We start from the raw sequence: 23,743 nt of genomic DNA, 5'->3' as shown, positions 1-23,743 counted from the left end.
ATCACCCTTCTGAATGAAATGTCACTCCCGGCGGCCGGTGCATATTGTTCTTCTCCCGCAGTTTTTGAACACCGGGAGCTGCAGAACTTGGCGTGCGCGAGGTGCCGGCGGTCCCGCACTGCTGCGGCTGCCCGGGGCAGCGCCGCGGGCTCGGCAGGCAGCGCTGCCGGCAGCCGCCCACCGGCACGGCCGGGCAGCGGCCCCGGCCCGGGCGGGGCGGAGGGTCCGGGCGCCGCCTGATTGGCCGCAGCGCGGGGCCCCGCGCAAGGTGCCGCGGGCGGCGGCGGGGCGGCGCGGCGGGTGCCCGCAGAATGGGCGGCAGAGCCGGCTTCTTCGAGGTGGGTGCGGGCGGCACCGGGGGCGGGGGGCGGCCGAGGCGAGGCGAGCCCGGGCAGGTCCCGCGGCATCCTGCCGCCGGTGGACGTGGACGGGGCTGCCCGGGATCCCGGCGGGCTCTTTTCTCTTCCCCCTCCATCTGCATTGAAGCGCCGGGGAGCCGGAGCCAGCCGCTCCCGAGTCTGCCGAGGGAAGTGACCGCCGCCAGAGCCGGGCAGAGGGGCCCGGAGGGGCACGCTGCTTCCCGGGGGTTTCACTGGGGCGAGGGAGCAAAAGCGGCTGCCGCCCGCCCCGTCCTCTCCTTCCCCGGGCACGTTCCCCTCGCCGTTCCTGATCCCCGCGTCCCCGGTGTTCCCGGAGAGCGGGGCGGGGGGAATCCCCGGGCTTCCCGGCGCTCTCGGCGGTGCGCGGAGGCGCCGGATCAATGGCTCTGGGCTTCTCGCGGGTCCTGCCCAGGGCAGCACCGCGGGCAGCCTGCGCTGGCTCTGGCAGCGCGTCCCAGCCCTACGGAGAGAGCGAGGAATGTTCTCGGCACCTTCTGTCCCCAACTTCTCGGAAAACCCCGCGGCCAGCCGCTGTGCCCCTCGCCGGCAGCCGTCCCGCGCAGCCTTCCGGCCCGGTGCAGGCGTGGCCGCGGCCGGCAGCGCCCCGGGCCGGCTCGGCTGGGCTCGGCTGGGCGGCCGGGAACCGGCGGGCGAGTTGGTGCCCTGGCCGAGAGGACGGCGCCCGTGCCCGGCAGATACGGGCTAGAGCCCTCTGCTAGCACGGAGCGCTCGATCTTGAGTGGGGAATGAAAAACAGCCAGGCGGAGTTTAGTACAGTCAGCTAGCTCCTTGTGCTCACAGAAAGCGCAGAGTAACGTGCACCTGGGGAGCTTCAAGGGTAACATCTCATCCACTTACATAAACAGCCACACCGACTCTTTGCTAGAATTAGTTAGGCTGGCTAATACAAAAAATCTAAAGACCAGCTTGTATTACAAAAACAGGTCTGTACAAGCTAAATTACAGCAATCCTGAATATGTTTCTTCAGGCTTATACTTGGGTTTCTCAATCACGACTTACCTAAAAAAAATGCACAGGAGGAGGAATGTTCCTCCTCCTGTGCAAATTACAAATCAGTTGTTGTTATAACACTGATAGAATCCAAAGTCATCTGAAAATCATCTACTCCTTTAGTAACTCACCATGAGTTCAGGTTTTACTTTTCAAAGATATAAAAATGATCCAGACATCACAATTCAGCAAAATAAACTGCCTATAGCTCTTTTGGGTGTGAGGTAGGCACCCACTTTTTCCTCAGCAGTGTTGACTTCCCAGGCTTGTTTTAGGAAAAACAACCAAGCTTTTACTGCCTTATGGATTTCTAACAGTGAGGTAGAACTCAAACTGTTGTGAGATCCAAATGCAGGAGCAAGCACATGTGTAATACCCTTCTGATTGCCCTTAGTCACTTCAGGTTTGCTCTTCTGCCTAGACTTATTTGAACTGAAGAGCACTAGTTACTAGAAGACCTCAAAAGCAAGGACGTCATTATTGTTACCTGATTTTGCAGATGGGTAAAGCACACAAAAGTTGAATGACCTGCTCAGTCTTACTAGGCAGGACAATAGCAGGAGATCCAGGTCTTTGGAGTCCTAAATCAAGATCTCGTGTTTAGGCAATACTAAAGCAAACTCAGCATGATTCATGAATTTACATGTCAGCCTTGTATGTCTTAGTTAGTCCTTTTCTTTTTATAGCAGATAATGGGTGGAAACAGATTTGCCCAGCACATCCCGTGTGTGAGGTGTCTCAGGGGTAGGATGTGGACAAAGACTGCCTAAGTAGCACCAGCAGTGCAGTTCCCTATTGCTTTCTGCACTGTTCTCCCTGATTTGTTTTCTGTTACAAATTCATTGACTTCGAATCCTGAATTGCATTTCCCCACCACACATTCAAAGCTGAACTATGTAAAGAGAGAAGGTGAGTATCCCACTTCTCTCAGTAGTTCCTGGGGAGGCCAGGCAGAATTTCTACTGTTGTTTTAAACTTTAGGGTTCCCTCTTTTAGGAACTGTATAAATTTGTACTTTCCCCTAAACATTTATAAACCATTTACTCTTTACTGTTCTTCTGTGGTGCTTCCTGATAAGAATCACAAATCACTTCACAATCACCAAACTGTCATCTTTACTTCAGATGTTGGTTTGTTTCTACTTTCACCTCATTTTTTAAATCACTAATAGTTCAGAAGAAGCTTCTCAAGGACAACTATAAATAAATATGCATATACTTGAAAATACTGCACCTGATAATTTGAGGAGATTCAACTCTAGACTGAGAGATGTATGACAGAGACTTGTATCTAGACTAATATTCTTTAGGAGTCTTAAATTCTCTAAGTTGCATAGAGAACAACTCTTCTGACCTATTTGAGGTTTGTTGCAGAGCTTATGATACTGTTTATCCTAACAGTGCCTCTTTTCCTCCTTTCCATATGAGGGATGCCTATGTGATGTGCTTAGATATAAATGTCTCCAGTAGAGCTCTGAAGTTAGACTAATGAATTATACTATTTCTTTTTACTTGACAGGTTTAGGTCTTCAAAAGCATTTAATGTAGAGAAAATAGTATGGTGTTCTGACTTCCAAGAGGAAAGATCCTTGAACAAATATATTCATACTGTAGAGAATTAGTGTCACAAGAGCCACAGTTGTACTTTTGCTTCCTTAATTAGTTTGGATGGTAAGTGCCTTTTGTGAGCAGCAATACCCAAAAATGTTTTGGAATCTTCACTCCCTGATGATAGATTGAGCTGACATGTGCAGTACAGTCTAAAAGCAATAATGTACTGGCCCCCCTTGTTGGCATTTAAAGTTCCCTCCCTCTTCTGTCTGTGATGAAAACCCTCTGAATGTAAGGGGGTGGCAACTGCTGTCTGGCTGGCATGGCTGGGATGTCACAGCTCCTGTTACAAAGGCTGCTCCCTCTCAGAGCTATGCTGTCTAAAGCCTCAGAAAGTAAGAGCACTGAGAGCAAGTGCTAAAAGCAGAACTGCAGAACATTTCAAGATGCTGTATCCTCCAAGAATTGCCAGAAAGACAAGGCCACAGATCAGATATTTGAACAGTCATTTAAAGGGACAACTGAAAATTTCCCTGCTGTTTGATGACATCTGCTCAGTTTTCACAAGTAACACTAAAGATAATTATCATAGAAAGAGATAAGATGACAGGGCAAACATTATCCCTTACTCTTCTAACACCACTTTTCCCCACACTTACCAACACCTCAACATTCAGTTGTACTGCTTTACTTAGAAGACAGCATTTTGTCTTTTTTCCTCTGTGAAGCTTGGAAGAGAAACTTAATTTTGTATAGGAGAAGATGATAGTAAAACATTCATTGGCACGAAGTACCTGGAGCTACTCAGAATTTGAAGGCTACATTTGAAATTATAAGTCTTACATTAGGAAAAAAATGGGCTTCTTTGAAGTGTATTTAGAAAAAAAACAAACCACCAGTTTTGTAAGTTCACCTGTCTGTATAAGCTCTCTAAAATTCCCAGGGTTTCCAATCTTCCTGTGCTATCAAAAGGCAGCGGACCCATCCTTGATGCTGCTAGGTAAAAAACAAAGAAAAAAAACCTCTTCAATTTCTTCAATTCCATGTCAAAAGTATACTCTGTATGTACATTTTGACATCCCTACAGCAAATTATGCACAATGAGTAGTAATGAAACTAGAAATACTGAAGTTTGATAATGCAAACACAGTGCTGATACAAAGATATGATCGTGATTTCACAAAGAATTTGTGTAACTCTTCTACCTGTATATTGCCATTGTAGAAAACAACCATAAACTAAAGCCCCAAGGCAGTGAATATTCTCTTGCACAAGGAAAAGGCTGTGCAGTGGTGTTGGAAAACCTGGATGTCTACTTAGCGTTGAGTCAAAGCTGGCTCAGGTTCTCAGATGGAGGCACTCCAATGTGCTTCATAGTGACAGTGATCCTCAGTGAATGATGTGACTTTTCAGTATGCCTGGGAAATTGGCAACATGCAGCTCTGTGTTAGCCAGCCTCAGTAAATATGCACTGAGTCACTATTAACTGGTGGAGGTTCCTTTTCATCTTGTGTATCCTGCAAGATCTCTAAGTAGTAAAAGCTGAAAAGTTCTCGTAGATTTTCAAGAGCCAGAATTCACCGTGAAGGCCTTAATGACTTTTCCTTTCTTGAAAAATAAATCAGCCCCCCCCCACACTAAGTGAATAGACCTTCCTTTTCCTTCCTGACTGTTCTTATGCTGACTCATTTTATCTCTGCCAATTATATAAATGAATCCATGTCTTTCTGAAGGATGAGCATTTGTAGCTCTAGCTGTTAGCATCCTTAGGCCCAGGTCCACAAAGCAACTTGGGTTTTGCAATGTGTTTGGGTTAGGCACCCAGCTCCAAGGTCAGATAGGACAATTTGGTCAGGGTATCCAAGTTTACTTCAACTCTTATCTCTTTACTGTGTGGTATCCCAGAAGGCATCTGCTGTAGAGAAATACTGAACAGAATTACAATGGAAGGGAGCAGTGATAAAAGGAGCCCAGAGAGACAGATATTCAGGCTTTCTCTTTGGTAGGAGACACCCCTTTTCACTGAATTCCTCTCCTGCCTGTGGTCTGCCTGTGGGAGAAATTGGGAATGGCAAAAGACATTCCAAAGCAATTTTCCCACTTCCTGGCAGTGTGTCTAACTATTACATGTAAAGCATGAAGAACTAGATCATCTCCTTTGCTGACAGTTTAGTTTCATTCAGAAAGAATCTAAATGCTGTGCATTGTGCTGACCTTGGGATAAAGATGCTTACTGGATCAATATCCTTGGGGATTTAGATGAGAGCATGTCTAACTAGCAAATCAGAAACAGGTGGAAGAAATAAAAATGCAGTATGAGTGTCAGCACAGGTCAAACACTGGCTTGCAGAAGAGCAGAACTTAGGAAGCTGAGGAGTAAATACCTAGAGTGTCTCTTGTGAACCTGTTAGACATCTAAATTCTACAAAAGTGAAAATTCATTTTAGAAAACCCTTTGAGTATGGGCATCACTGTATGTCTTTATACAAAGTGAAATAATGCAATATGATTCTAGTCTTGTGAAATATGAGCCATTGCTTCAGAGGTAAGGATTTGTTTAGTTGGACTGCTTAGAGAATAAGGCTCAGCACTCCACAGGTAAGATGATGAAATTTTGCTTTGTGAACATTTGCTTGTTTCTGGTTTGGGAATTTCTCCCATAGCATGTGGCTAAGCTGTGAGACTCCCTGCCTCAGGACTGTTTACACAGGTTTAAAAGGCAAATGGATAAACTAGTTGAAGAAAGAAATCCATGAAAAATTATTAAATACATAGGCAGCACTTCTGGTGCAGGAGAATCAAAATCACTGTGTCTGGCTCTTCCCTTTCCCTCAGTCACTACATTCTTGCCCTGTTTATTACTTCTTCTGAGTGACCTGCTGCTGGCTGTTTCAGAAACCAATTCTAGATGGATCCTTAGACCCATCCTCTGCTACAGTTTGTACCTTTCGGTGCAAGAGAAGCTTCAGACTGAGAGTCAGTTGTAAAGCAGCAGCACAAACAGAATTTTCAGTGTAAGTACACTTACAGCAATCTCCCTTTGGCTTAACTCTTGACTTGAAGAAAACTTCTTGATATGCCCTAATGTGAGATCACACTAAGGCATGCTTACTCCCTTCAGGAACAGCACAGTCTACCAGAAAAGTCAAAGGAGATAGAGAAAATTAATAATTCTATAGGAAAAATGTTTAGAAAGATTCAGTTTGCCACAGTTAGGACTGTGGCAACCACTAGATTGGTTTTTTAGAGTTAAATTCAAATAAACTCATTTATGTAAACATTCTGACAGTTTAGGGAGAATTCATTCTGCTCATTGCTCTTTCTCAGACTGATTGGGTCCTATACTGTGAAATAAACTTTTTTTTTTAACTGAGTAATTTAAAAAGAAATCAATACAATATATGCTTATGTCAGTGCTTATAAAGTCTCACTCAAGTTTACTCAATCTGCTGATTACAAATGGTTTCAAATTAAACTTCTAAGATGCACAGACATGATAAATGTGTCAGTATTGCCATAATAGTTATCACATTATGTTTGAAGATCTGTTGATCCTTTAGCACTTTAGCTATGGCTTTAAACTGCAGGAATTCAAGTGAACTATATTTTTGTAATCCTATTACAGAGACAGTACATCTTAAAAACTCTTTTTAAATACTTTGCTCAGCTGTTTTTCCCTTATGAATACTTTTATTTTACCTTTTTATTTTCTGAATAAAAATTTAACAGCTGAATATACTTTTCTCTGCTTATATTGTGTATTGATTATTCTTTGCCCTCAACCTGTTCTAAACATTAATAATCAAGATTTTTTTTCTTTTACTAATGACACTATTGATTTTTAATCCTTAGGCAATTGAAGAAATTTGTCTTCTAATCAAAGATATATATTTGTAGTCACTTATAAAAGAGTTTTTAAGGTCTTACACAAATCTGCCTATTGATTAAGTTCTACTCTAGTAGTCTCAGAGAAGCTGTAGTTTAAAATGTCTTTAAAAATTCACCAAATAAATGGACTGTAAGTCTTACTGCACTAATGCAGGCCAACAGTTGGTGTCCTATTGTGCTAAATGCTTTGAAAACACAATGAAATTGAAGTTCTCTGAGCCAAGCAATTTATGTTTAAAAGAGATGCTACCCATCAGTAAGTGTTCCAAGAACAGATTGCTGGGTGTCTAAAAACTGTTGCCAACCAATGCATTAACTGCCTTGGTGCTGTGCCTCAAGGCTGGAAACACTGTGTTCAGTGCTAGGGTGCTTCATGGGATTGGCCAGGATGTTCAGGAACTACCATTTCTTGCTTTGGATCAGGCTTTTCTGTTCCTTCTGCAGGGAACACCTACACTGGGGGATGTTCTGATAAATCTTAAGAGGTGTGATAGAGGAAACAGTCACCTTGCTTTCAATCTGTTGCTGCACAATTTGCTGTGGACTGAAGTGGAATCTAAAGCTGTGTTCTGGCATCCATCTTTCTGAAAAGGAAAAGAGTGTTTGATATTTGCTTAGATCTTGAAAGTAATTGAAAGTAAATTAAATGTTTGAAGTGGAAAAAAAAAAAGAAACATTGAGCAGTTTGGGTTGCAGGAGCCTTGTGGAAATCATGCAGTCAAACTCCTGCTCAAAGCAGATACAGCCAGATCAAATGGCATTGGGTCTTGTCCAGTCCAACTTTAACTGTCTCCAAAAATGGAGATTCCACATCTTCTCTAAGCAACTTCTCATATTTTGCCTAGCTCATGGTGAAAAATATTTCTTGTGTCTGGATTTTCCCCTATTTTATCCAGACACATTCCCTCTCACCATTATCTCTGTGCACTTCTAAGAAGAGTTTGGATCCATCATCTCTACAGGCCTCCTTTAGCTATTTGCATGGACCAGTATAGGCAAGTATGACAGTTTGGCATTTGAAAGAATTGTGCTGGAACAGAACCAAATAACAGTGGAATCAAGCTTTACTTGTTTGTTTTCCACACTGATTCTACAGAGATTTCTGTACAGCCATGCCCATGAAAACCACAGAGCAAAAGAAAAACTCTGTAATTTTCAGTCTGGTCTTGTGCCTAGCAAGAATAACCAGGCTAAAATACCATAGGTGGCAGAAAGATATTTAAACCACTGTAATTGACCTGGAGAATATCTCTCAAATACAACCACTGGAGGCCATAGATTAAAACTGCCCCTGGGGGATTCTGATAAAATATATATATATTTGGGTTGGGTATTGAATGGGAAGGACACTATTAAAAGTGTAGGGACTGCTGCAGTCTGCAGGGTATTCATTGACAGAAGAGCTTTGAGATAGACCAAAGGTTTCAATAGTCCTTGTAGCAACTTGGCATCAGAAGGGAAAAAAAGTGGTGTACAGCCCCTTCTCTGCCCTGTACTTGTTCTGTGGACTGCAAGTGTCAGAATAATGTATTTCAAGAATAGTCTTCTGGGAAAGGAATCCATTTCATTTGCTTTCCCATGGAGATTTCACACAAACAGACATTAAAACTGGAAATATGTGTTATTTTAAATATAAAAAATCAAGGGAAAACATATCCCAACAATCTATCAGATACTTGTTACGTATCACAAAGGAGGAACAGCACTTATCTCCCTCAATGTCCAGTCAGAGCTTACGGTGCACAGGCAGAAACCACCATGGCATTAGTGTTCCTTGTGGAGATCAGATTTGATAGGTGGGACTGGAGCTCAAGTGCTCCATTGCTGTGCCAGAAGAGAACCCTTTGGGACAAGTGAAACAAGGAAATAAGATACTCAACCAAGTGATCTCTTCAAAGCAACCCTCTGAGAAAGATACTGGACTGTGACTCCTATTTTTAGTGAGGAATCATATTTAGAGTCTAATATTAATCCATTCTCTTGGCCAGTTAATACCAAACATAATTAATTCTAGATGTTTATATAAAAACCCCAACAACTGCAATGAGGTTTAGGGAGCTGCTGCAACTGGGCTTTGAAATGTCTGGGGACTTTTCTGCTTGGCTGTTGATCAAATCATAACATTTTGCCAAACTGCCATTTGATCATGGAAATAAACTGCTCTTTTCTTTTCAGAGCTGTAGCTAAACCTCTGCTTGGAATATAAAATGCTAATATATAATTAATAAAACAAGTGATTGAAGAGGCAAGAGTAACACTGACTATTCCTATAAGAAATGTTTAAGTGTTTGTGAAGCCCAGATATTTAGCTGCATTTGTTCATTATGTCCACCAATATTTTCCACTCTCCTTGCAATTAAAATATTTTGGAAATAATACACAATAATCTTCAAGCTTTATGTACTCAGAATATTTGCTTATATGCACATGTATACATTTATTTTTTTTCTCAAGCTCTTTCTAATTTTATGAATCATAAAAGTACTGTTCCTTAGTGATTCCTGTGAAACTTCTCTACTCCTTACTTCTTCCACTTGTTCTAGCATAAGAAAATACCCAAGATCACTTTATTTGATCAAACACTTAGCTACTTCTGCTACTGAATATATCCAAGAAGACAATTCATTTGGCTTTTTTTTTTCCAAGTTGAGTGCTTTTGGAAACTGGTGATTGAAGCTGTCTCTTGAGAACATCAAGAAGGTTTTGAACTCAATTCATAGATCAGAAAAAAATGGTGTCCCACTCTGAGAGTCACATGAAATTATGAATTTGGGAATCAGCTGAGTTTACACATTATTTAGCCAATAATGATTAATTATCATTTTGTGTCCTCTCAGGTGGAAATCCTTGATTGGGAGACAAAGAAACAGCTATGCTTCCTAGATAAGGTAAAACAAAAATCTGCTTAAAAGACTAGGTGACTTTTAAAGAAATTATTAACTTTTCTTAAGTAAATATGGTGTTTATGAAGAGTATTTAATCTTCTGGTAACCTTTCCTTGGCCACTTGCAATGATTATGCAAGCTTCATACTGACTACAGTGTATTTAAGCCCTTTTCCAGAAGGAGCTTTTGGGCAAAAAGGACAACTTCAGTTGTCCTTTACTAAGTTGCTTTACTAAGAGGGTGCCTGTTGTTTGGTACTCAGAAACCATCAGATTGTCACTGCTGTAATAGTAACTCTTGATCACTGCTAGAGAAGCTGCCTCTGAAACAGGTGTCAAAAATTGTCCTGCCTTTTTCCTGTCAGTTCTTTGAATCCTTCATGCCAAGGGTAGACACTTGTACAAAACAGTTACATTGTCTAAGTCACATTTCTATTTGGCTTAATAGTCTTACACCTAGTAGTTGTCATTCAAATCATGCATCTTATATTTACAATATTTTTGTTGCCTAGGTGGAACCAAATGCTACAATTAGAGAGATCAGATTGATGTTTCATAAATTATGTGAGTATAACTTCTGCAGCAGCTCACATCAGAATATCCAGTACATAAATAGGAAAAAATTACATAATTGAAACATAATATACGCACACATAATGCTGATAACCTGCACATGAATGTGATCACAGTGAGATTTCAGTAAAATTATTTTATCCTATCCTGATACAGCTTTGGTTTTTTTTTTTCTGCTGTATAATTATCACCTATATTAGTGTTGAATAAATATTTATAAAAACCTTTAAACAAAGCTCATCTTGTATTGTGTTCATTATAGCAGTGGGTGATCTAAACTGAACATTGTGTATCACACAACTCTGTATGGTCTTACAGATCCTCGGTGGTACCCAGCAAGGCAGTCAATAAAACTTGATCCAAGTAAGTACTTGTGAGGTCTGGAGTAACTAAACTGAGCAGGGCCCTGGCATGAAAGGTGTACTTAAGGGTGTTGGCACTTAAGAATCTGTTTCCAGCTATGTTAATTAGCACTGTGAAAGCTGAAGAGAATCCAGAACAAATATAATTCTTTGGAAGGAAACATAGTTACACCCTGGTGCTCGGTAATTACCTCAGGAGTTTGCACATTGTTCCAATGCACTTTCTAACTACTGAGCACTGTTGCTTTCCAGAGAGGCAGCACAGGATCTGGATACTCACTGCCCTTAGCTGCAGTCAGATGATCTCCATGATGATGCTCAGCTGGAGCACCAAAAAGGGCTGTGAGTTTGAGCTATCAATTCACATAATCCTCTGTTCTCAGGCAGGAATTACAGTTCTTTTGAGGGAAGCTAATGCAGAACACAATTGCTGTGGACATAGCAATTGCTGACAAAGCTGATGACAGCTGGCTGACTTCATTAATACACTTGTAGGTATTGCTGCTAGAAGCCTCTTACATGGCCTGAGTCCACAGAAGTCTAATTGCCAAACTGTGTTAATTCATCTTAGTTAAAATATAACACTTTCTTCCTTTGCTTTCATTAAGGATAAGTTTAAACAATCCCTTAAAAGTATGCTAGTGAAGATTTGCTCATTGTGTAAAATCTATCCATGGAAAACAGATGTATCTTGTTTCCTTCTTTGAAGGTTTCCCTTGTCAGATTCCTCTATGAATTTACATAGTGAGACTTGCCATGAGAAAATAGTGGCCTTCTGGAGGTTCCTCCATATCTAGGCATTAAAAGCTCAAGTGCAGTGGAATCACCTCGTAGCTGGTTGGCTGGGAAAAGAAAGGCAATGAAAATTTCTATAGGAGAGTTTTCCCAACACAGCTTATCATATCTTCTGTTTGTCTGGTGATGAGCAATGAGAAAAGCAGAAGAGAGAGAGGGGTGCAGCTGACTAGGAGGTCAGGGAACTGTCATAAGGGGCATTGCCCCATCAACAAATTCTGCTGTTGGCAGTGATGAAGAAAGTCTACTAGACTAGACAGGCAGATAGGATTGAGAATTCTTTTAACTGTTTTGGTGTGAATAGAGGAGTCAGGCTTATATGTGATTACAGGGATAAATAAAAATGAAGTGTAAATATTCTTGGTCTGTTTAATGAGATTCCAATAAACCCACATCACATCAAGGTGTCTCATAGATAAAGCACCATATAAAGCTAGTATGCTTCCAAAGTGGACTTGAATGTCACTAAGATGTAATTACTTCTTTCCTTCTCAGAAGGAAAGGCCCTGAGGGATGAAGAAATCCTGCAGCACCTCCCTGTTGGCACAACTGCTACATTATACTTTAAAGATTTAGGGCCACAGATAGGATGGACTACGGTGAGCTCTGCTTCAAGTCTGAGCCATTTTAATGGCTAGTTTTCCACAGTTAATCCTTACATCACTTTTTGTTTCTCTCCAATATTTCTGCATGATGTCTGTTCTGATAGTGGATGCAGGCAATGAATCCTCATTGCTTCAGTTCATTTAATCAGGGAAAGCAGTAACAGATTGAATGCCTATTCAGTTCTCTGGGAGAGCAGCAGTGGAAAACCTGCTGCAGGGTAGGTTGGCTCTACAGAACTTAAATGCAGATTGTCAAATGGATGTCTACTGCAAAATCATTATGAACTAGCTATGTAAATGCCTTTGACAATCTGCTCCACCGGATGTGTGTAACTCCTGACAAAATTAGGATTATACTCCATTGACTTTGTCCTGCAAAGAGGCATGGGAGCAACTTCACATGTCAGTACTTGAAGTGACTTCAGCAAGAAAATGTATAAAATTAAGATTAGTTGCTGTCTGCATGTGACTGTGTCCCAGGATGCCAGTGACAGGCCAATGACAGCTGATAATTTCTGCAATATTAGCAGCAATCCACAAAGACCTTGCATATTTACTGTCTTAGCTCAAATGCAAATTTTATCACAACTCACTTGGCAGGCAACACAGCACTGCTGTTTATGCAGTGAGGTGACCAATGACCCTTCTAGCTCTCTAGAAGGTCCTTGCTGCACAGTATTACATTAGTTCCAATAAACAGCACGATGTCAAGGGAAAAGTACCTCATAATTTAAAGGCATATTTACCATTTCTTAGCTATGAGATATTAATAAAACCCTGTGTTGATTACAAATACCAAAGACAATGTTAATAGGAGGTAAAATTTAAAAAGTCAAATATGTTTTGCAAGACTGAGTCTTTACATCTTTACTTTGGATGCAATGCTGAAAAATCAAGCAGCTATTACTCAATTCAAAAACCCAGGAAGACAGACAAAGACTTCTAATGGCAGTGTAGACTTCAAGACACACATGCATTAATATCCACCAAAATATTACAGGGCAGAGTAAGCCCAGGCTTCTACCATTTCATAATCTTTTGCTCTCCCTGCCCTTCAAGCTACTTCATTCAAATATAAACTAACAAATAGTTTAGTATTATCAAATCAAAAAGATGAGCTTCTCATCTACAAGCAAACCTGATCTTCACCAGAGAAAATGCTGATCATAACAGAAGTCAATAACTCAACTTTTCTGAGTATCAAAACAACTCTAAACACATTAGAGAACTGGGATTGTTTGGTTTTCTTTTTTGTTTGCTTTCTTTAGTTGTTGGGTTTTTCTTTGTTTGCTTGTAACAGAAGTACAATCAATTTCCCTTCTTTCTCTGTAGGTGAGGTATGGGCCTACCTTCCTCACTTATAGATGGGTGGAAAATTCAGCTGTTAATATTTGGTCCAAAGTTAACTTCAATTTAAGGTGATATTCCTAAGAAATACACACCTATCTGAATGAATTCAAGTTAGAGAAATAGCTTCTCTGGTTTCCTCTCTTTTTTTCCCCTTTCTTTTTATTTTCCTTCTAGTATTCCAATTAAAGCTTGTTTGAACATAGAATGAAATTATTGTTTCCCAGGACAACTGCTGTGCTAACTGTTCACACAGATGGGGTCACTGTGAATACTTACAAGCTGTGTTTCGAGTTTAAACAAAATTCATTCAGTAGAAGCAGAACTCCTATTTCTCAAGACAAATTCTTCACCAAATTTCATTTTAAACCAAAATAAAGCAACAGCTTTTGAGTGCAAGAGAAGGGTGAGAGCTGCATAAATGTAACATGCATGCATATTTGTCATGATCTCTGGGCTGCCATTGTTATCTTTTCATACCCATACTGTGTCTGCTGCACTGGCAATGGCTGTTTGAATGCAACTGAGGCAAATAATTGCAAAATATTTAAATGCATGGCTACCAGTTTCATAGCCAAACCTTCTACTCCCTCCCTGCCTCTCTTAATGCCATCCTGGACGTGTGGAGGTGTTTATCCCACTGCATTAGTTGTCACAAAGAGACCAAAGCAAAACCATCATCTAATTCAGCTGTTTAATGATCTTCTCTCTTTTTGCAGGTATTTTTGATAGAATATACAGGTCCATTGTTCATCTATTTTGTGTTTTATTTCCGCATGAATTTTGTCTATGGACTGGATGAGAGGTTTACATCAAGTCCACACCCAGTAGTTAAGTAAGTCTAAGTTTGCAGGCTTGAGCAGTATTTCTTGTAGTCTTATTCCAAATGTCTTGCCACACATGGTTTTTTTAAGCACTCTTAAATGCTTTTGTCTTGCTGTTTCTAGCTTGGCATGTATCTGCCATTCTTTCCACTACATCAAAAGGTTGATTGAAACAGTATTTGTTCATCGATTCTCCCGTGGGACTATGCCACTGAGGAATATTGTGAAGGTAAATTGTGCCAGAATCTATCCACAGCTGCCTTTATAAATCCAGCCTAGCCAGCCTATGCTCTGCCTCTGCACCACAGACATTTTGTGTGGCTTTTGTAGCAATGCACAGCATATCTCACCCATAAAGCTGCCCCAACTTCTTTCAGAAGATTTCTTAATGTCGCTATTGTATAACCCACATGCTGTCATACTGTTACTAATATTATAGAAGTTTCATTACTTTTTAGAATTTTAAACCTTCAGCATACCCTTCCTTTTCACCCAGCTAGATCCTTGGGTGTGAATGTTTTAGTAACAAGTTAACTTTAAAGGTAGTACAGGCAGGCACAATGGTGGGAGAGCTGCTTTCTTTAAAAAACAAATCTATTTTTGTAACAGTCATTTTATATCTGCTTTGCCCCTAAAATTCTCTTTGTTGTTAAGGAACTGTTAATTTACCTTTGATCCAGTGCAAAGCAGCTCAGTTGTTCAGCATTTTCTTCTCCACAGGAGCATTCCCTGATGTCACCAGTGCTGCTGTGGCACAGGGCAGCTCTTGGCGTGCAGACTCTGTTCCCTGGGTGTCTGAGAAGTAGTACAGTGACTGCATGGTTATGCATAAGCTGTAGTTATTTTGTAAATGTTTGCAACAGAGAACACACTAGTAGTCAAAAGTACAACTTACTCTAAGGAAGACAAGAGATTATCAACTAGAAAAGCATTTGGGAATTTTAACATTTGGGATTTAGGCAATTCCTTGCAATTTGCACTATGGCAGTGATACTTGTAGCAGCTGAAGCTCTGCCTTATGGCCAACTCCTTACAGCTGTCCAGTGGCTCTGGTCCTTCAGGTGATAGCTTTCAGGAAAGGAGGGTCTGTAGTGGGGCAGTGGCCCTCCAAAAGAATCCTCCCTCGAAATTTATTGTGCTTCCTGCAGCAAGAGTTGTTAAAAGGTCCACAGATCTCATTCGTGACACAACAGATCTTGCAGATCTCTTGTTCTTGACACAACAGTAGCTAATGCATGCTAAACAGCAGATAAACGAGCAGTTTTACCTTGAAAAAACAATCAGTGTGATAATTATTTTTCTCACTTCCATCTCTGACAACTACTTGTTCCTTTCAGACCATACAAACTGTTGTTGCTAAAACTGACATTTGTACCAGTCATTCTGATCACTTCCTCATTTCCATCTTCTCAGGCTGGTGGCACTTGCTTTCATCTGTAAAGTTGCTCACACTTCTTATTCTACCTGTTTAGCAGTGCTTGGGTTTCATTTGCTTTTATAATTTCATTGGCCTTGGTGGTGTTATGCCAAAATTCTGCCAGTGTGAAAAACATCACATCTTTTTTTCCACATTTTTCCATCACATAGAAGTGGTAGACAAGGCTTCTTACTTCCAGGGTTTGATCACATACACAGCAGCTATAGATAGCTTCTTTTCTAAGTGCAGTGGAATGCTATGGGTACAGGAGATACTTTAGCCTCAATAAGCAGAAATCTGAGATGGGAATTGATGAGAGATGGGATTTTCATCCCTTTTTCCCAAATGGAACTAGGAATAAATTACTCCCTACAATGCAGCAGCTTCACCAAAAGCAGAGCACACTAACATAGTACAATTTTTTCTAAGACATGATTTTTCTAGGCATTGGAAAGGTAGAATACCTGATTTATCTGGACCTAGTAAACAACTCCTGAATAAAATAGGTCAATAAAATAGGCATTAATACAAAAATTGTGTGGTGATACAGAAAGATAATTGAAAGAAAGATAATTATGGCTGTGCCAAAAAAGGATCAGTCAGACCTTTAATAATAGGGAAGTACCAGAAGAATTCCTCAAAGATTAGTCTCATGATTGATCTTACATGGTCTTTCTTTACCCATGAACATTCTTATGAGTAAAAGGAAGGGATATTATCACTTTGTAGAAAACCATCTGGAGGAAAGAGAACATTAGATCTGAATAAATACTATTTAAAGTATTTAAATAGTATTTATTTAGACAATATAAGAAGACAAACAGAAGGGTACATGCTGGTCATGAATAAACATAGGCAGGATATCAAGAACTATGGATTGTCAGTTGCAGTGGAGAAGACAAAAGTTTTAACTGTAAGTTTGGAAACTTAGGAATAATTTATTTCTGGGATCCCTGCAATATCTGAACTTGACCTGCAGCATTATAAGAGATTGTTGTAAAGCTTTATTATCCAGGATTCAAGAAACTCTTTCTTTTCTCCAAGTGGGTTTATGAAGTCTGTATGTTCCTATTTGAACCTCACTGGAGGCATTTGTATGAGGAATATGGATTCAAGTGGCAGCTGGACATCTACCAGTATTACTGTAAATATCCTTAGCAGTGGTAGACCCCACTCATCTTGAACTTTCTTTTCTTATAACTGAGGAATAGTCTTGCAGCAAATCATGTACTTTGGGTGATTAGCACTTGTTCAGTTCGATTAGAACATGTATTGTTGGGGACTGAGCCACGATAATTCATTTATTTAATTCTACTTCACTGAAATCCATTGCCATATGTTCCATCCTGTGCCAAGCCTTGAAGCTAGGAGAAGGTTTTCCTGAAGATGCCATTCCAAGATTACAAGAAACTGTTTCCACCTAAGTTTGTACAGCAGTCAGTAAATTGTAAGTGTCTGTTGAAGAAGCTAATTTTAGGGAGGAAACAGTAATTTATGGATAAGACACTACCTATACTGTTCCTCACTGGATTCATTCTCTTGGTTCTGCTGCATTTCCTGGGGGAAAAGGAAGTCATCACAGGGAAGCTATTTTTTCTGCTCATTCATTCCACCTGATTTGTAATTACTTGTTAATAATTTGCTCTTTTTCATCAGTTATCTCTTACACAATCTCATTACAAGGACATACTAAGTGCTTGTATTACAGCACACCCAAAAGGGTATCCATTTTGTCTGAGGTCTCTGGGCACTGCAGAGGTTCAATTAGCCCTGAGAAGAAATTGGAAATGCAACTGAATGTTTGATACAGCTGCTTGCAGCAGATGAAGGGGCACCAGCATTTTCAGAAAAATGCACCATCAGACACTGCAGTCAGCTAGTGCAGGTTGGAGACGCTGAGGTAATCACTTTTCCAGGGTATTATTGCTAGAAATGCAGTTCTGGTATATACAGGGGGAAAAGACTGCAAAATTCAAAGCAAAACAAAAAAGTTAAACCAGGCAGGAGAGCCTTGGATGGGATTTTTGCCTGCATGAGCAGGAAAGGAAGTGGTGAAGGAGAAAGCAGAAACACCTAGGAATGTCTAAGGTATAGGAACCTATTTGGAAGGCCAAGAAAAAGAAAGAAGACCAGAAAGAGTAAGAGGATCAGAGTTTTGCTTAAAATTGAAAATAGGATGCAAGAAAAGATAAGGCAAAGAAAAGAAAGATAAAGAGCTCAGCTGTGGTCTTGCTGAAGTCCAGGTGATAAACAAACCTACCCAAATACATCAAAAACTCAGGCACTAGGTTGGGTAAAAGAAGACTAAACTGATGAGAGGCAAATGTATGAATTGTTGAGGGTTAAAGTCTGTCTGCAAGAGAATGGCACCTAGAGGTCAGAGCCCAGAGCAAAGAAGAGAAAGGGCTCAAGAAAGGGCCTCCTTCCCACCTACATATATATATAAGGAGGGAGACAATAGCATGTCACCAAGACACCAAAGCAGCAATGGCTGTCAGAAAAAAACCCACAGGAGGCAGGGCCAAGGAGGCCAAATAAGAGGTAAAGGTTGTCCTTTAAAGTAATTTTTTCATGGATGAAGCCTATGAACAAGCACTGAGATTGGTCAGGAATGTGTCAGTACAGCCATTAGTGACAGCTGTGTTATCAGTTTAGACAGTGGAAACTGCACTGCAGAAACACAAGCAGCAAAAGGGACAAACTAGAGAAATCACAGTGAAAGTGTAGAGGAAAGCATCAGGCAGGAAAAGTTAAAGCATGAGAAAGAAAGAAACTGATGGGCTGAAGGAGAAGAGGAGAGGAGATTGAGCAGTACAAAATAATAAGTACAGAAGAGAGGACAGTGCTCAAATCTGGTCTTACAGTCTCAGGGGTCAGCAAAATAAGTTTCTCTTTAATATATAGTCTGTATGCTCTTCAACTTTGCCCAATGGCTTGCCAGACAAGATAATTTTGTTTTCAGTCATATGATCATACTTTCTAAAACTGTTTATAAACTTAACAGCTCTAAGATATTTTAGAGGAACTCTTAACTCTATTAGTACAATTTCCTTTCTTATTTCCTGTTACCTGCTCCCACCTACCACACTTAGTACTGCCATTTCTTGTTGTATTATCAGCAAGTTGAAGGATTGTCCTGATCTATTGTTATTAATAGTCCTTGCAGCAAATAATGGCCTAAAACTCTGTACTAAAGCAAAGAAAAATTGCTTATTTTTCAGAACTGCTTATATTACTGGGGATTTGCAGCTTGGCTTGCATATTACATCAATCACCCTCTTTACACTCCTCCTTGTAAGTAGCAAAACAGCCCTCAATGATTTAAGTATTTATGTATGTACTTCCTGTACTAGTACTAATGACATGCAAACTCTTTTTTTTAATAGCTTATGGGAAAAAACAGATAAATTTTGCTGTGATCATGTTTCTGGTAGGTTTCTTGCTTTTTCTATAAAATGCTAAAATATCTTGCTTTGATTCTTCTGTCATGTAAGTGGAGGAGTGAATAGGATAAACAGATACTTAGGACTAGGACATTTGGGACATACTACTAAAGCTAACCACTTGCATGCAAAACAGATAAATCTGTCAGTTTTTAATGTGATTTTGTACACAAAGCAATATTTTGATTCAGTGTCTATTCCAAGACTAGGATATTGATCTGCTGGGATGATCTCTCATAATCTTTAAAAGTTTGTGACCCTGTGTTTAAAAGCCAGTGAGTTTGTTTTGTGAACTGTTTATTGAGCGTTAAAAATCACAACAGATCATAAATCTCAGAGAACTGGCCAACTAAGAGAGTATGTTGCTGATAATTTCCAGTGATAAAATTTCATTTTGCTGAGCTTCAAAACCTGTTTATAGCTTTCTTTACGATTCAAAATTCTTCAGTCACTGTTCATTCTCACAAATCCTAGGAACACTTCATACATGCAGAAGCAAAGTCAGTGTAGCCAATAAGAGATACCTCCACACAAAGACTTTTCCTATGTATGTGTAACTTGTTCAGAACATCAGCTACTCACTTGCTTTGTCAAATTAATCATCAGTGACTGCAGGATCCCGAAGCAGTTTCCCAAGATGAAAATTCTGTGAGGTCATGATCTATTCACATTTTATTGAGAAACTCCATAGCTGAAAGCACAGAGCTGGGAATAAACTCAGGAGCTCTGACCACTAGTCATTTGCTAATAGTTATGCATTGCAGACACTGGAGACTGTCCATAATCATATAAATGGGTCATTTCAATACACTCTCTTCATAATTGATTGGGGCAGCATTCTTTAAATCCGGTGAGGAGGCTGGGTCAATTATATTTCATGATTCATATCAATTATACTCTAGAGAAGAAAAGTTACTTAGAGACCAAACTGTATCTTCCTTGGGATTTTAATAACTTTTGAGAAACCAAGACTATGCAAATAATTTTCTGGATGTTTTTAAAGACATAAGAATGATCAAAAAATACAGCAAGTATCCCCTGAGTTCACTTCTATCCCCTGTGGTTTATTTAGATTTCAAGGGGATTATGTAAGTAATAAATTTGCTACTCTGGACATGGATTCCACAGTTTCTGAAGAATATAATAAAGATATAACAGAATATAATATGGAGTCATATTTGAATGGAGATGTTGCATCCTTCTGTCAGTAGTCTTAGTTAAGGATATTTATTATGTTAATAATAGATTATTTTCCTTTTCTTAAATATTTTAAAGAACTCCAGGAAATAACAAAAGGAAGAAAAACAAATAGAAGGGAAGAACATTTTTAACTCTGTCATACTTTTTCTTGCAGCTGTGTGAAGCTGGAAATTTTTCCATTCATGTTGCACTCAGTGACCTCCGGAGAAATGGTAAAAACCGCATCATCATTTTCAGTTTTGTGCAGCCATTCAGTACTTCCTTCAGTTACCCTGCTTCAGGAAAGACCTGATCCTGGGGGGTGTTGATACCTGTCAGCTGACTGCTGTGGGAGCACAGGTTGCTCAGCACTGTAAAGACTGGATTCTAAGGGAAATCAGACAGTGCGAGGACTCTGACATCAGACCGTTGAACAGCACTTCTTAACTTACTGTAATCTTTATTGTTTGGGCTGGGTTGTGTTGGGAGCAGTTACATTGGTTATACTGCCAGTGCAAAAGGAAACAATGCTGCTACAAGCTATGTTTTGGTGAGCAGGGCCAAGTTCCCTCACAGGTATCCCACTCCTCTTGTGAGTCCAGAGGACATCCTCTCTTCCCACATCCTGTTTGTCCCTCTGACACTCATGAGACACAGAAGTAGGCAGAGCTGGGTTGTCTTTACAGGAAACAATATATTTAGGAATGTGAATATTTTGTGATTTGTTTTCTAATCTATAGGATCCAAAACCTGTAAGATCCCATATCCAACAAAGAATCCTTTCACATGGCTGTTTTTCTTTGTATCTTGCCCTAACTATACATACGAGGTATGTATTTCCAAACAAGATGTTCAGATTTTAGTTTTGCTGAATATATTTTTGTTTCTTTTAGAATGTTTTACTTGGAAGAAACCTCTGAAACCATTCAGCTCAGCACATTTCCCCTCCTTCCCTAGACCCCATGAAATCAGGTTGTGGACAAGAATTTGTCTGCTCTTCCTCCCCTCCCTTGGGTCAGTACTGATGTGACTAACCTTACACAGAAAGCCCTGACCCTGGGCCAGTGCTTCCAGGTGGCTGCTAGACAAGACATGCACTGTAAAGCAGGCAAATTCTGCTGCCAGGAACAGGGAGATCATCACTGAACATGGGTTGCAATGAGAGGATGGAGGTGTCTGGTGGATTTATAACCTAAGAGCCTAGAAATATCACTGCAGGCAGGAAGAGAGTGGTCAGACAAATAAAAGATACTGTGATAGAGAAAATGAGCCAAAGTCTTCTTCCCCATTTCAAGTTATGCAATTACTTTTGTTGGTGGTGACTGCTTTAGAAACTTGAATCAGTTTATCATTTCATATTCCTTAATCAAGAGCTGAACTCCTGACTGAGTTCAAAAGCAGATAAAGTCAGTGCAACTCAGTGTAACATTCATTCTTGCACAGAAGGACAGTGTCAGGTTTGAAACTCAGTGGAGATCAACAGATGTTAATGAGAACAGCATTGGGCCTTGGACTATAGAAAGTTACCATTGCTAACAGTGATGGAGGCCTGATGAATACAAATTAGGCAGAAAAACAGGAAGGACACTGTTTTAATGCTTTAAAGTTTCTCATTGTAATAGCTGTGGAAGCAAATATGAAGGTTTTGTTTGTCATAATAAGGCACTGTTCACCTTTTTAACTAAAGGTCATTAACAATAGAAATTGATCTGGCTGACCTTGATCTTTTTATTTACCTATACTAGGACAAGGTTATTTTGATCAATAGAGACATAAATGCAAATGCTGTCACCAGAAATATTTTAAATTTCCTTGGCCAAAACAGGTGGGGACCTGGATCAGTTTCACTATCATGACTCAGTGTGTTCCAGGTGAGTAATGTTTTGGTACTTCAACTGAAGTGATGTCAGCAGCAAGAGCATGTTTTTAATCTGATAATGAAATGTATCTTTTTTTCCCTTCCTTCCAGTGGGACTGTTCACCTTGCTTTGCTTCATTCAGATGACTGTCTGGGCAAAGGATAAACACTGCACCTACTTAAGAGAATTCAAGGATTATCCAAGTCATAGAATGCCAATTATTCCCTTTTTGTTGTAAGAAAAGAAGGCTCAATTTGAATATTGCACAGAACTTCAAGAAGAAAAACCTCATAAATGTTCTGCCAAATAAATGAATTAATTAAAAGGATTTTGGTGCATGTTGAATCTCCACTGCTAAGGGAAATTGTATGCACTTGAAAGCTGCACTTCCTTACCTTCAAGAATTCTCAACTCAGAAGCACCTTAAAAGATAAGGCTTCGTTGCACAGCTGCAAAGAAAAAGTCCCTGCAGTTCCCTGTAACCTGACTTAGATTTTTCTGTACTAGTCTGTTTAGATTGATGGATCAGAGATCCTGAGAAGTCTGTGCTGAAGAGCAGCTCCAAATTTAGCAGTGGGATTCTGCAAGACAGAAGTACTCTGGAAGGAGGACACACCAGCTAACTACTGAGCTCAGTTCAGCTAGAAGGGCCAGCTGGCCTCAGGACAGTTGCATGATCTGCCTTCTTTGACTTGAAGAGAGTGTGCTGCCTGGAGGCAGGTGCTTTATAAGAGATAACATTACCAAAGAATATGAAGGGTTCCTGGAATAAAGAAATAAATAGGCCGTATCTCAAAAACCTGATTTGGGTCTAACACCTAATTTGCCAAAAGAATCTTAAGTAAGAAATATTTGTAGTATTTGTGAATGTAATATCCTGTGCTGGGGTTTTTTGTTTGTTTTTGGTCTTCTTCATTAGTAGTTGCATACTAGTAAATAAGATTCAGAAGCAATCTAACCTATGTCGTATCTTTGATATCTGGCCTGTTTTGATATAACATCTCCTTAATTGACCTTTTACCTAGCATTTTACATGAGGCTTCTCTCAGTAGTTTTTAATACACTTTGTAAATACATGAAGTGACTGCTAGTCCTTGGAACGCTCTTCCTATTTTCGGAGCCAGGGAGAAAAATCAGCTTCATTTTGGACTTCCTGTGTTTCCTTTGTCACAGGATGTTCTGTGGGACTTAGCTGGGTTTTGTGTAAATCTAGTTAAAAAAGGCTATTGAAATCTATCAGAATGACATTTTAAAGAAGCTATTTTAGAATTTGAAGAGAATGCATAGATACTGTTTTGTTTCATAATTAATTTATTTATCTATAATAGATGTATAGAAAGATTTTGCAACTATTTGTAAGGGTGAAATATGCAATAAAATCTATTTTAAAAACAGTTGAAATAATTATGGCAAAAAGAGAAGGCTACAGCTGGTTGCTGAAGTTTCATAATATTTTGTACAGTAAAAAGCAAGAGTGTCCTTATAAAAAAATCTAAATCAATTAAAGAAAAATATCTTTCAAAGCAAAAAAAACATGACCCAGATTTTAATTCTGTATAACATAGAGAAGATTTCTTAGAAATTATTAGATATAATAGATAACTGAAGCAATACATCATTATGAA

At 39.9% G+C, this 23,743-nt stretch overlaps 1 protein-coding gene across 2 annotated transcripts; it reads left to right on the top strand.

The window, feature by feature from the left end:
* Positions 1 to 139: 139 nt before the first annotated feature.
* LOC129123819 (very-long-chain enoyl-CoA reductase-like) lies at positions 140 to 23,644 on the top strand. Of its 2 annotated transcripts, XM_077182235.1 has the most exons (13): positions 140 to 338; positions 9,668 to 9,718; positions 10,227 to 10,278; positions 10,606 to 10,650; positions 11,940 to 12,043; positions 14,116 to 14,231; positions 14,344 to 14,449; positions 18,859 to 18,931; positions 19,024 to 19,067; positions 20,435 to 20,492; positions 21,000 to 21,088; positions 22,085 to 22,130; positions 22,229 to 23,644. In XM_077182235.1, exons 1-13 carry the CDS (start codon positions 312 to 314, stop codon positions 22,354 to 22,356), a joined length of 939 nt encoding a protein of 312 aa, XP_077038350.1. In that variant the 5' UTR covers positions 140 to 311; the 3' UTR covers positions 22,357 to 23,644. The 2 variants fall into 2 exon arrangements, with proteins under 2 accessions (XP_077038350.1, XP_077038349.1); XM_077182234.1 differs by lacking the exon at positions 140 to 338 and having other exon boundaries at positions 9,638 to 9,718.
* The last annotated feature ends 99 nt before the right edge of the window (positions 23,645 to 23,743 follow it).

This window comes from Agelaius phoeniceus, chromosome 8, assembly GCF_051311805.1.
Source record: "Agelaius phoeniceus isolate bAgePho1 chromosome 8, bAgePho1.hap1, whole genome shotgun sequence".
Classification (NCBI taxonomy): Eukaryota; Metazoa; Chordata; class Aves; order Passeriformes; family Icteridae; genus Agelaius; species Agelaius phoeniceus.
This window is presented reverse-complemented; position numbering and strand designations above follow the sequence as displayed.